This window comes from Trichomycterus rosablanca, chromosome 2 (assembly GCF_030014385.1).
Source record: "Trichomycterus rosablanca isolate fTriRos1 chromosome 2, fTriRos1.hap1, whole genome shotgun sequence".
Taxonomy (NCBI): Eukaryota; Metazoa; Chordata; class Actinopteri; order Siluriformes; family Trichomycteridae; genus Trichomycterus; species Trichomycterus rosablanca.
The window spans coordinates 15,199,342-15,213,996 of NC_085989.1; the positions used below are offsets into that span (position 1 = coordinate 15,199,342).

A 14,655-nucleotide genomic window follows, 5' to 3' on the forward strand; every position below is an offset into this window, starting at 1 on the left:
AACAAGGTGCTTTTATATGGTAGGTGGAGCTGATAAAATGGACAGTGAGTGTAGAAACAAGGAGGTGGTTTTAATGTTATGCCTCATCGGTGTATACCAATGTGCTGAATGAAGACATTCAAAAAACTACACAAACCAATAGTACGTCATGTTCTGTCCGTTACTACCATGAGTAGTTTATATTGCTCAGACTTACTTGAGGATACCACTTGGTCCAGTGTAGACTTCAATGACATTTGGGCTGGATGGAAGCATAGTTATTATGCGGTCTGCCTTTTCTGCTACCTCAGCTGGGGAATCCAGAATCTGAGAGTGGGTTGGATTTATCAAAGAGTAAAATGTTGGGTGGGTAATTATTCATCAAAGTCAATAGGTACATGTCATGTAAAAGAGGTGCAAAGCTATATTTTCTTCTTCTAGAGCAGAAGTGTTTAACCTAAAAAGCTGGAGTTGCTGTAAAACATACTTTACTCCCTAAATGACAGAGAGGGCAACTGCTATACAAGATTTCTGAGAAGCAACACTGAGGGAGGGTCATGGAACAGAGATGTCACACACAATTTTTAACACTGTCATGTTCTAATAAAGCAGTTATTATTCCTTTTTTATATCAGTAATTTTACTTCTGAGTGATCACAAAAATAAAATGAGAATCAATACCAAAGCATATAAAGACAATTTGAAAAATGCAGAATGTGTGTCTTGTTAAGTATAAGCTACATGCTACAGCTAGGCCTTTTGATGACAGCAACTGGCCAAGATAAACACAAGCTAAATATCAATCTGGTTAAATTATGATTATCTTTTAAATATGTATGAAAACAACCATTTTTTCAAGGTGCCAAAACCAACAAATTGACTTTTATTTTACTAAGCTATCTGTATCTTTGGAGGGCACTATACATGAAAATGCATCTGTGATCTTACTGTACTTCCAATTATGCTAAAGACTACATTTCTTATTTCAACCTTAACAGTTTTCTTAAAACAATGGAAAATATAGGGTCCCAAAAATCTATATGAGGTACCTGTCAGTGTAATTTACCTTTGCTCCTGACATTTGTAATTCTTTGCAGGACTCAAACATCAGTGGCAATAACAGGATATCCATGTTTCAGTAAGTTCTTAGCCATGGGTGTTCCCATGCTTCCCATTCCAATAAAACCAACTGGAGTTTTAGAGGCCATCAATCTACTGTAAACTGACAAAAAAGTATCAGATCGTAAAAATAACATTCTGATTAAATACTAAACAATTTTAAAAATCTGAAATATACACCAATCAGCTATACCATTAAAACCACCTCCTTGTTTCTACACTTACTGTCCATTTTATCAGCTCCACTTACCATATAGAAGCACTTTGTAGTTCTACAATTACTGATTGTAGTCCATCTGTTTCTCTACATACTTTGTTAGCCCCATTTTCAGCACTGACATGGTGGTGGTGTGTTAGTGTGTGTTGTGCTGGTATGAATGGATAAGACACATCAATGCTGATGGAGTTTTTAAACACCTCACTGTCACTGCTGGACTGAGAATAGTCCACCAAACAAAAATATCCAGCCAACAGCGTTCCGTGGGCAGCGTCCTGTGACCACTGATGAAGGTCTAGAAGATGAACAACTCAAACAGCAGCAATGGATGAGTGATCGTCTCTGACTTTACATCTACAAGGTGGACCAACTAGGTAGGAGTGTCTAATAGAGTGGACAGTGAGTGGACACGGTATTTAAAAACTCCAGCAGCGCTGCTGTCTGATCCACTCATACCAGCACAATACACACTAACACACCACCATCATGTCAGTGCTGAGAATGATCCACCACCTAAATTATACCTGCTCTGTGGTGGTCCTGTGGGGTTCCTGTCCATTAAAGAACAGGGTAAAAGCAGGCTAAAAATGTATGTAGACAAACAGATGGACTACAGTCAGTAATTGTAAAACTACAAAGTGCTTCTATATGGTAAGTGGAGCTGATAAAATGGACAGTGAGTGTAGAAACCAGGAGGTGGTTTTAATGTTATGGCTGATCAGTGTAATATATAGACTTTCAGTTTAGCAAGAACAAGACAACTATAATAATAATAATAATAATAAGAAGAAGAAGAAGAAGAAGAAGAAGAAGAAGAAGAATAAACGGATCATTGTATGGCTTCTGTTTATAACATGGCCTTATGACAAGTGCCAAAAATATTCATGCCTCCAAAAAATCTACAGCTGGCTGTCACGCTAAATCAACTGCTGGTAACTCATGTTACAGCACAACATTACTAACAACCATTATAACGATGGCTGACAAATACTGCTGTACTGAACTGTTAACCAGGGATCGTGCTGTAAATACTTTACCCTGCATGAAGTGCACATGACTGTGAGAGTTTCGCAATAAAGCCCAAGTTTCTCTAAACACAAGAGCTACCATGTTCTCCTCACGTACACCTCCACAACATACGCTTTAAACAGCACACTCACTGAGCCACTGTGATTGACACACTTGTTCATTCAATCACAGACTTCCTTTCTACACAACCAATTAGATTGAAGTGATTAGGAGGTACAAAAGAACTGATTAAGAGGTGCAAAAGAACAGAAAATATTACATTAATAAACTGTGATTTACTGTGCTGTGAAGAAATGTCATGTATAAATGTCGTACACGTTTATTGTACCATATACGTATATATAAGACTGGCGAGTACATAAATCTAATCTCAGATAATGTCATCTCCATAGCGGTCGCGGTTGGTCCTGTGCTACAAGAAACGCTTGGACCTGAGGAGGAATGCAACCTGACCACGGCGCCAGTCCACCTTATACCACCTCACACATTTCCACTTACTTATGCAGATGTAATGACAATATTAAGTAGCCTCTACCATATGGCATGTTTTGTAAGGTTGGATGAAGAACATGACAAACTCTTTACATAAAAGGTCTGGAGGCAAGGGTAGAACTCAGTTTCCTTTGGTCCTGGTTCAATGTATTATTTTAATGAATTCTATATTATGTAACTATTTTCGTCAAAATAAAATAGGATTTTTTGGGTCAGTGAAGAAAAGTATTATTTGTCTTTTTATGTCTCCATTATAAGTGTAAAATAATAATAAACATTTGAATAAACAATCACCACTTTTAGAGCAGATTTGGTGCAAATTTATTTTGTCGCACATAACTATGCCAGTCGCAACAATCAGATTTTATAACACTGCAATTCAAACACTACAGTTCAAAAGTATTTGCCCCCTCCTGATTTATTCAACTGTTGCATATTTGTCAATTGTCACATTTATTTTACAGAAGGAAAAGGTTAGAGATAAAGAGATAAAATTTTCACATTGCTGCCAAAGACAGACTTGCCCTTGTGGTTTGGTCTAATATAATAATAACATATAACAACGTATCAAAATCTTTACCAGAACGTCTGTCTATACTCTGTATATACCCACCAGCCTCAGTCATGCAATTGCAGTGCTTTAAACGAGGAGTCGTTTGGAAGTTAAACTCTTGGTGAGCTGAGTCAACTTACTTGACTCACTAAAAAGAGCTGTGCACTGAGCTGAGTCAAATTATTTGACTATTAGATAAATATTAGATATTCCTTTTTTATTCCTTTTTTTGAGAGCAAAATGTGTTAAGTTGTCTTAAGGCCTTAAAACTCAACATAGTTTATTAGAATAAATCATAAAGAGTTTCAAATGATCTATTTAAGAAATGATGTAATGACATATCACAATCTTTACCTGAATGTTTGTCTATACTTAGACTGTGTATAGCGTTATACCCACAGTCATGCATTATAATATAACTATGCACGAAACTTGGTGGAGGGTCTATCCTGGTTTGGAGCTGCATTTTCTCCAGTGATGCTGTCTGAATTGATTGGATCACATTGATTGGTTTAAATTAATCATGCCATTACTTCTGGAAATGGTTTTATTTCTCAGCATAATAATGATCCCAAGCACACTGTTAATGCAGTAAAATTGTATTTGGATGAAAGAAACAGCTGATAAAACACGGATAGTTATGGACTGGCCTCCACAGAGTTCAGACCTGAATATTATAGAGGCAATATGGGATTAACTGGACAGAGAAATAAATAAAATACAGCTAAAACCTAAAGAAAACACGCAAATTGCAATGCTTATAAACGAGGAGTCGAACGCTTGGTGAGCTGAGTCAACTTACTTGACTCACTAAAAAGAGCTAAAAAGTCCACTACTTTAGGGCTTTGCACTGAGCTGAGTCAACTTATTTGACTCACTAAAAAGCCCACTACTATAGGGCTGTGTACTGAGCTGAGTCAACTTATTTGACTCACTAAAAAGCCCACTACTATAGGGCTGTGCACTAATCTGACACACGCTTCTGTTTAGCATTAGAGTACGCGATGTGGACTTGGACCAATCGCAACCAGAAGCGACCGGAAGCGATGTAGCGTCGCAGAGAACCACATTATGATGTTGACCGGTGAAGCTGTCATCCCACTGTTGAAACACCTAGATCAATCGAGCTATTCACTGAGCGCAGAATAACATGGAGAACAGGTACATTATTCATTCGTTATAAACTCTTACACGAGGCTGTCAGTGTTTGGTGTGATGCTGTGGAAGATGCAGACTTGCTGAGTGGCTAGCTGAGAAGATGAGTTAGCACTTAGCTCAGGCATGTTGGCACCGATGGCATCGCTAGATGAGCTATTTTATTTCTCACAAAAACAAGTCAAAGCTCTCATGTATCCACCATATTACAAACTCTAACAGAAATGACTTGCTCACGTGTAATTTTCCATATGTCTTTTTTTTCTTAGCTTGTTTTTATACCTCTACCAGGCAGCATCATAAAATCCTGGCCCTGCCCTCAGCGTTACATCACAGTACCTAGCTACAGTATCTCTGCTGTGATTTGGAATCCATGTATCTCTTTAACCCTACAGGTTTCCCACGGTCCTGGAAATGCTAAACAAGTTATATAGAATCTAGTGGTGTTACTAGGTGGGGCGTGTCTGTTTCTGTGCACACCTATAGTACTGTGCAAAAGTCTTTGGCCATCATTAGTTTTGTTATTTTAGCAATAGTATTATGACCATACATAATTATTCCTCAGTTTCATTATTAGAATACAACCACAAAATCCAGGACACTTGTATGCAGTATTAAATATTAGAAACAGCTTCTATATGCTAAGGTGGAAGGTATTTAGTGTGACTTTCCCTTACACTTGAGCAGTAGCAGGAACCTGGCTCTCCTAAACCTAAATGGAATGAAACCCTAATTAATGTCATTGCTAACACCTGTATTTGTCCTACGATTTCATTTCAAGATGAAAAAGGTCTATTACACCAGATTTGTGCAAGACATGCTTGAGCATTGCATAAACATGTTGAATGAGTTTAATTAATTGGAATCATGGTGATATGTAAAAGACCAACTTTCAACAACATAATTTCATTAAAAATAACAAAGATCAAAGAATTTGACAGTAAAAAAAATCCTAATTTTGCACCAGCAATGCCACTCTTAAAGGGAAAATTAACAAATGAACTGGATAATGAAGATGTGGTATTCAGGCTGTTATGAAGAAGTTTGAATAATCAGGAGTTTGTTTGTTTGTTTATTAGGATTTTAACGTCATGTTTTACACTTTGGTTACATTTATGACAGGAACGGTAGTTACTTATTACATAAGATTAATCACTTCATAAGGTTATATCGAACACAGTCATTGACAATTTAGTATCTCCAATTCACCTCACTTGCATGTCTTTGGGCTGTGGGAGGAAACCGGAGCACCTGGAGGAAACCCATGCGGACATGGGGAGAACATGCAAACTCCACACAGAAAGGACCCGGACCACCCCACCTGGGGATCGAACCCAGGACCTTCTTGCTGTGAGACGACAGTGCTACCCACCTTAGCCGCCGTGCCGGATAATCAGGAGAGGTCAAGGACAAAAAGGACTGGAAGGCCAAGGAAACTTTTTTTTCAGTAAAACATGGTGGAGAGTCTGTTCTGCTTTGGCATTTTTAATAGAAGGTCGAGAAAGCGGGATCTAACAAGAAAGGTGAAATCAGTGCAACAATATTCAAAGAATAGCACAAGCAGTCTACAAAAAGTGATTTAGAAATTCTGACGATGCATTTTTCAGGTCCAAAAAAGAGGACATGTCTGGAAAAAAAGACATATCGTCACCCTATTTAAGTCAGATTTTTACTAGGCTCTTTCTTAAGTTGTTTTTTTGTTGAGCCAGTGAGAGACAAACTTCACCTTGTGGTTTGGTCTGATAACCTGATTGTGCTTTAATTGTTTAGCTCACAAACTGATGACCAGATATTTTCCTTTTTTTTTTTTACAGCAAAACTTAAAACTCAACATAGTTTATTAGAATAAATCATAAAGAGTTTCAAATGATTTATAATGGCATATCAAATCTTTACCTGAATGTTTGTCTATACTTAGACTGTGTATAGCGTTTACCCACAGTCATGCATTATAATATAACTATGCATGAACTGGGAAAAACTTTTTTCAGCGAAACTTGGTGGAGGGTCTATCCTGGTTTGGAGCTGCATTTTCTCCAGTGATGCTGTCTGAATTGATTGGATCACATTGATTGGTTTAAATTAATCATGCCATTACTTCTGGAAATGGTTTTATTTCTCAGCATAATAATGATCCCAAGCACACTGTTAATGCAGTAAAATTGTATTTGGATGAAAGAAACAGCTGATAAAACATGGATAGTTATGGACTGGCCTCCACAGAGTCCAGACCTGAATATTATAGAGGCAGTGTGAGATTAACTGGACAGAGAAAGAAATAAAATACAGCTAAAATCTAAAGAAAAACTGTGGGAAGTGCTGAACTAGGCCTGGAATAATATACCAGATTACTTCAGAAAATATTGACTTCAAGCCAGTTTCCCTAAACGAGTTTTAAGATTTGCTTAATGCCAAGGGAGGTAACACTTAATATTTCCTCTGTTTCTGTTCACCAATGGCAATGGACCACCACAGGACCAGTGATTATTATCTAATAACAGAAAAAAATGCACATTCATGCACAACAGTGATACAAGTGTATTTGGCACAGAAATGTTGCTGAGAGTTGTAAACAATAAGTAATATGTACAGCTACTAACTAATGTTCACATGGAAAGCACCTTAGAGACCTGTGGCCGAACCTAAAACTTCAAATGCAAATGTAATTGGCTTGTGACCTTCCTACATTAGGACCGCTCTTTAACCTGCAAACAACCGTCATGTGCTATTCCTGAAAGACACATTGCACGTTATAAGTTGGCATAACACTGGCTTCAAACCCTAAAAGGCGAATTTCACCTCAGCTGTTTAATGTTCACTGACGACAGACAGCACTGTGTCTTTGTAAACATTCATCTGGTGGGAAGTGAGTGATAAAGCACTTAAGTAGGTCATATTATGCCACTGGTTGAAACAGACACTAGGGCATCAAGCTATTATGATGAAAGGGTTTGAACAACGTTATTTAAGTTTATTTTAAACTTCATAGTGTGTTTTTAAATCCATGAGCACACAATTAGTAGTTATTTCAATTGGCGAGTGACCTGGGTACTTGCACATCTGTGAAGACACCATTAATATCATTAGCATTTTATAGCAACATATTCTGCCATCTAGACATCTTTTTTTAGGGATGTCTTGCTTGTTTGGCAAGACAATGCAAAGGCATTTTCTGCAAGTGCAAATGCTAGACTTGCTTGCTGGAGACCTGTCCCTCACTGGAACCATGTTGTCCATTATAAAGTGCAATATACGAACACAGAGACTCCAGTCTGTTAAGCTGATTGAGCATTAAATCAAGAAATGTGAGGGATAATGTCATTTCAATAGATGCTGTAGGATTTGGGGTCAAAGTACTCCTTATAGTGCAAAAGTTGCATTTATTTATCGGGTACAGAATATTTTTGATTGGAGGTTTCTGGTAACTTGAAGCAGTTAGTTGAATAGCCAGCTTGTTTCAACCCTGTTAGCTATATGCTAATATTATTTTTATAAAACAACAGTAATTATGGCAGATCCTTGCTTGCTGGTAAATTAATTGCTATCACTATTATGACTGAAATGTAGATTTTGAAACTGAATTAAAATGTGTTTATGTTTTTTACCTGTTACCAGTACAATGTAGTTTACTATAAGTGAGCCAGCAGGCTTGTTTACATTGTTGTGTTATATACTACCTGCTGTTAAGTAGCATATATAACTACAGTGTATCACAAAAGTGAGTACACCCCTCACATTTCTGCAGATATTTAAGTATATCTTTTCATGGGACAACACTGACAAAATGACACTTTGACACAATGAAAAGTAGTCTGTGTGCAGCTTATATAACAGTGTAAATTTATTCTTCCCTCAAAATAACTCAATATACAGCCATTAATGTCTAAACCACCGGCAACAAAAGTGAGTACACCCCTAAGAGACTACACCCCTAAATGTCCAAATTGAGCACTGCTTGTCATTTTCCCTCCAAAATGTCATGTGACTCGTTAGTGTTACTAGGTCTCAGGTGTGCATAGGGAGCAGGTGTGTTCAATTTAGTAGTACAGCTCTCACACTCTCTCATACTGGTCACTGAAAGTTCCAACATGGCACCTCATGGCAAAGAACTCTCTGAGGATTTTAAAAGATGAATTGTTGCGCTACATGAAGATGGCCAAGGCTACAAGAAGATTGCCAACACCCTGAAACTGAGCTGCAGCACAGTGGCCAAGATCATCCAGCGTTTTAAAAGAGCAGGGTCCACTCAGAACAGACCTCGCGTTGGTCGTCCAAAGAAGCTGAGTGCACGTGCTCAGCGTCACATCCAACTGCTGTCTTTGAAAGATAGGCGCAGGAGTGCTGTCAGCATTGCTGCAGAGATTGAAAAGGTGGGGGGTCAGCCTGTCAGTGCTCAGACCATACGCCGCACACTACATCAAATTGGTCTGCATGGCTGTCACCCCAGAAGGAAGTCTCTTCTGAAGTCTCTACACAAGAAAGCCCGCAAACAGTTTGCTGAAGACATGTCAACAAAGGACATGGATTACTGGAACCATGTCCTATGGTCTGATGAGACCAAGATTAATTTGTTTGGTTCAGATGGTCTCAAGCATGTGTGGCGGCAATCAGGTGAGGAGTACAAAGATAAGTGTGTCATGCCTACAGTCAAGCATGGTGGTGGGAATGCCATGGTCTGGGGCTGCATGAGTGCAGCAGGTGTTGGGGAGTTACATTTCATTGAGGGACACATGAACTCCAATATGTACTGTGAAATACTGAAGCAGAGCATGATCCCCTCCCTCCAGAAACTGGGTCGCAGGGCAGTGTTCCAGCATGATAATGACCCCAAACACACCTCTAAGACGACCACTGCTTTATTGAAGAGGCTGAGGGTAAAGGTGATGGACTGGCCAAGCATGTCTCCAGACCTAAACCCAATAGAACATCTTTGGGGCATCCTCAAGCGGAAGGTGGAGGAGCGCAAAGTCTCGAATATCCGCCAGCTCCGTGATGTCGTCATGGAGGAGTGGAAAAGCATTCCAGTGGCAACCTGTGAAGCTCTGGTAAACTCCATGCCCAGGAGAGTTAAGGCAGTTCTGGGAAATAATGGTGGCCACACAAAATATTGACACTTCAGGAACTTTCACTAAGGGGTGTACTCACTTTTGTTGCCGGTGGTTTAGACATTAATGGCTGTATATTGAGTTATTTTGAGGGAAGAATAAATTTACACTGTTATATAAGCTGCACACAGACTACTTTTCATTGTGTCAATGTGTCATTTTGTCAGTGTTGTCCCATGAAAAGATATACTTAAATATCTGCAGAAATGTGAGGGGTGTACTCACTTTTGTGATACACTGTATCTCCACCATTGAGGACTCCCGCCCTGACCCAGGAGAGCTGCAGACTATCACGTACCCCCTCTGACACAGTGACCAACTGTTTTTTAGTCACACAGTGCTATCCTTGAATAAACCATCGTAACCAGGCAGAGGAAGCTGCAATTGCAGAAGCAGTGTTAAACCCATTCGACAGGTTCCTCCCTCAGACACAGCCAACTGATTGATCACACAGCTGAGATTAGAACCTGAGATCTCAGCCATGGTGAGCTAGCATTCAGGCCTCCTTTTAATACGTTACCTGTCTGTTGTCTAGTTGTATGTACCTGTGAGGAGAACGGATCAACAACCTCAAACTTCCAACAACAGACACCACCATACCTCTAGTGAAACAATATACTGTATATATATATCACTGTATATATGTATCACAAAAGTGAGTACACCCCTCACATTTCTGCAAATATTTCATTATATCTTTTCATGGGACAACACTATAGAAATAAAACTTGGATATAACTTAGAGTAGTCAGTGTACAACTTGTATAGCAGTGTAGATTTACTGTCTTCTGAAAATAACTCAACACACAGCCATTAATGTCTAAATAGCTGGCAACATAAGTGAGTACACCCCACAGTGAACATGTCCAAATTGTGCCCAAATGTGTCGTTGTCCCTCCCTGGTGTCATGTGTCAAGGTCCCAGGTGTAAATGGGGAGCAGGGCTGTTAAATTTGGTGTTTTGGGTACAATTCTCTCATACTGGCCACTGGATATTCAACATGGCACCTCATGGCAAAGAACTCTCTGAGGATGTGAGAAATAGAATTGTTGCTCTCCACAAAGATGGCCTGGGCTATAAGAAGATTGCTAACACCCTGAAACTGAGCTACAGCATGGTGGCCAAGGTCATACAGCGGTTTTCCAGGACAGGTTCCACTCGGAACAGGCTTCGCCAGGGTCGACCAAAGAAGTTGAGTCCACGTGTTCGGCGTCATATCCAGAGGTTGGCTTTAAAAAATAGACACATGAGTGCTGCCAGCATTGCTGCAGAGGTTGAAGACGTGGGAGGTCAGCCTGTCAGTGCTCAGACCATACGCCGCACACTGCATCAACTCGGTCTGCATGGTCGTCATCCCAGAAGGAAGCTGACGCGTAAGAAAGCGCGCAAACAGTTTGCTGAAGACAAGCAGTCCAAGAACATGGATTACTGGAATGCCCTGTGGTCTGACGAGACCAAGATAAACTTGTTTGGCTCAGATGGTGTCCAGCATGTGTGGCGGCGCCCTGGTGAGAAGTACCAAGACAACTGTATCTTGCCTACAGTCAAGCATGGTGGTGGTAGCATCATGGTCTTGGGCTGCATGAGTGTTGCTGGCACTGGGGAGCTGCAGTTCATTGAGGGAAACATAAATTCCAACATGTACTGTGACATTCTGAAACAGAGCATGATCCCCTCCCTTCGAAAACTGGGCCTCATGGCAGTTTTCCAACACGATAACGACCCCAAACACAACCTCCAAGATGACAACTGCCTTGCTGAGGAAGCTGAAGGTAAAGGTGATGGACTAAACCCAATTGAGCACCTGTGGCGCATCCTCAAGTGGAAGGTGGAGGAGTTTAAGGTGTCTAACATCCACCAGCTCCGTGATGTCATCACGGAGGAGTGGAAGAGGATTCCAGTAGCAACCTGTGCAGCTCTGGTGAATTCCATGCCCAGGAGGGTTAAGGCAGTGATAATAATGGTGGTCACACAAAATATTGACACTTTAGGCACAATTTGGACATGTTCACTGTGGGGTGTACTCACTTATGTTGCCAGCTATTTAGACATTAATGGCTGTGTGTTGAGTTATTTTCAGAAGACAGTAAATCTACACTGCTATACAAGTTGTACACTGACTACTCTTAGTTATATCCAAGTTTCATGTCTATAGTGTTGTCCCATGAAAAGATATAATGAAATATTTGCAGAAATGTGAGGGGTGTACTCACTTTCGTGATACACTGTATATATATATATATATATATATATATATATATATATATATATATATATATATATACAGTGTATCACAAAAGTGAGTACACCCCTCACATTTCTGCAGATATTTAAGTATATCTTTTCATGGGACAACACTGACAAAATGACACTTTGACACAATGAAAAGTAGTCTGTGTGCAGCTTATATAACAGTGTAAATTTATTCTTCCCTCAAAATAACTCAATATACAGCCATTAATGTCTAAACCACCGGCAACAAAAGTGAGTACACCCCTTAGTGAAAGTTCCTGAAGTGTCAATATTTTGTGTGGCCACCATTATTTCCCATAACTGCCTTAACTCTCCTGGGCATGGAGTTTACCAGAGCTTCACAGGTTGCCACTGGAATGCTTTTCCACTCCTCCATGACGACATCACGGAGCTGGCGGATATTCGAGACTTTGCGCTCCTCCACCTTCCGCTTGAGGATGCCCCAAAAATGTTCTATTGGGTTTAGGTCTGGAGACATGCTTGGCCAGTCCATCACCTTTACCCTCAGCCTCTTCAATAAAGCAGTGGTCGTCTTAGAGGTGTGTTTGGGGTCATTATCATGCTGGAACACTGCCCTGCGACCCAGTTTCCGGAGGGAGGGGATCATGCTCTGCTTCAGTATTTCACAGTACATATTGGAGTTCATGTGTCCCTCAATGAAATGTAACTCCCCAACACCTGCTGCATTCATGCAGCCCCAGACCATGGCATTCCCACCACCATGCTTGACTGTAGGCATGACACACTTATCTTTGTACTCCTCACCTGATTGCCGCCACACATGCTTGAGACCATCTGAACCAAACAAATTAATCTTGGTCTCATCAGACCATAGGACATGGTTCCAGTAATCCATGTCCTTTGTTGACATGTCTTCAGCAAACTGTTTGCGGGCTTTCTTGTGTAGAGACTTCAGAAGAGGCTTCCTTCTGGGGTGACAGCCATGCAGACCAATTTGATGTAGTGTGCGGCGTATGGTCTGAGCACTGACAGGCTGACCCCCCACCTTTTCAATCTCTGCAGCAATGCTGACAGCACTCCTGCGCCTATCTTTCAAACACAGCAGTTGGATGTGACGCTGAGCACGTGCACTCAGCTTCTTTGGACGACCAACGCGAGGTCTGTTCTGAGTGGACCCTGCTCTTTTAAAACGCTGGATGATCTTGGCCACTGTGCTGCAGCTCAGTTTCAGGGTGTTGGCAATCTTCTTGTAGCCTTGGCCATCTTCATGTAGCGCAACAATTCGTCTTTTAAGATCCTCAGAGAGTTCTTTGCCATGAGGTGCCATGTTGGAACTTTCAGTGACCAGTATGAGAGAGTGTGAGAGCTGTACTACTAAATTGAACACACCTGCTCCCTATGCACACCTGAGACCTAGTAACACTAACGAGTGACATGACATTTTGGAGGGAAAATGACAAGCAGTGCTCAATTTGGACATTTAGGGGTGTAGTCTCTTAGGGGTGTACTCACTTTTGTTGCCGGTGGTTTAGACATTAATGGCTGTATATTGAGTTACTTTGAGGGAAGAATAAATTTACACTGTTATATAAGCTGCACACAGACTACTTTTCATTGTGTCAAAGTGTCATTTTGTCAGTGTTGTCCCATGAAAAGATATACTTAAATATCTGCAGAAATGTGAGGGGTGTACTCACTTTTGTGATACACTGTATATATATATACATATATATATATATACTGTATATATATATATACATATACAGTGGGGGAAATACAGTGGGGCCAAAAAGTATTTAGTCAGCCACTGATTGTGCAGGTTCTCCTACTTAGAAAGATGAGAGAGGTCTGTAATTTTCATCATAGGTACACTTCAACTATGAGAGACAAAATGAGAAAAAAAAAATCCAGGAAATCACATTGTAGGATTTTTAAAGAATTTATTTGTAAATTATGGTGGAAAATAAGTATTTGGTCAATAAAAAACAAGCAAGATTTCTGGCTCTCACAGACCTGTAACTTCTTCTTTAAGAAGCTCTTCTGTCCTCCACTTGTTACCTGTATTAATGGCACCTGTTTGACATCGTTATCTGTATAAAAGACACCTGTCCACAGCCTCAAACAGTCAACCATGGCCAAGACCAAAGAGCTGTCGAAGGACACCAGGAAGACAACTGTAGACCTGCACCAGGCTGGGAAGAGTGAATCTACAATAGGCAAGCAGGTTGGTGTGAATAAATCAACTGTGGGAGCAATTGTAAAAAAATGGAAGACATACAAGACCATTGATAATCTCCCTCGATCCCGTGGGGTCAAAATGATCATGAGAACTGTGAGCAAAAATCCCAGAACTACACAGAGGGACCTGATGAATGACCTGCAGTGAGCTGGGACCAAAGTAACAAAGGCTACCATCAATAACACACTACGCCGAGAGGGACTCAAATCCTGCAGTGCCAGGCGTGTCCCCCTGCTTAAGCCAGTACATGTCCAGGCCCATCTAAAGTTTGCCAGAGAGCATATGGATGATCCAGAAGAGGATTGGGAGAATATCATGTGGTCAGATGAAACCAAAATGGAACTTTTTGGTAAAAACTCAACTCGTCGTGTTTGGAGAAGGAAGAATGCTGAGTTGCACACCATACCTACTATGAAGCATGGGGGTGGAAACATCATGCTTTGGGGCAGTTTTTCTGCAAAGGGGACAGGACGACTGATCCGTGTTAAGGGAAGAATGAACGGGGCCGTGTATCGTGAGATTTTAAGCCAAAACCTCCTTCCATCAGTGAGAG

At 40.5% G+C, this 14,655-nt stretch overlaps 2 protein-coding genes across 4 annotated transcripts in view; one reads left to right on the top strand and one right to left on the bottom strand.

Annotated features, from left to right (window-relative positions):
• Positions 1-4,854, bottom strand: part of hibadha (3-hydroxyisobutyrate dehydrogenase a) — a 40,889-nt gene extending 36,035 nt beyond the window's left edge. The window contains 4 exon segments of the mRNA XM_063011832.1: positions 197-306; positions 1,046-1,082; positions 1,084-1,201; positions 4,782-4,854. Of these exon segments, the coding sequence (XP_062867902.1) occupies positions 197-306; positions 1,046-1,082; positions 1,084-1,187 (251 nt within the window). The 5' untranslated portion in view covers positions 1,188-1,201; positions 4,782-4,854.
• Positions 4,453-14,655, top strand: part of tax1bp1a (Tax1 (human T-cell leukemia virus type I) binding protein 1a) — an 85,494-nt gene continuing 75,291 nt past the window's right edge. For 2 of the 3 annotated variants that reach the window (XM_063011806.1, XM_063011821.1), the window contains exon 1: positions 4,453-4,550. The gene's annotated coding sequence lies outside the window, so the exon portion shown is untranslated. Of the gene's footprint in view, positions 4,551-10,083; positions 10,134-14,655 lie in introns of those variants that run through there. The other variant, XM_063011813.1, reaches the window with a different exon arrangement.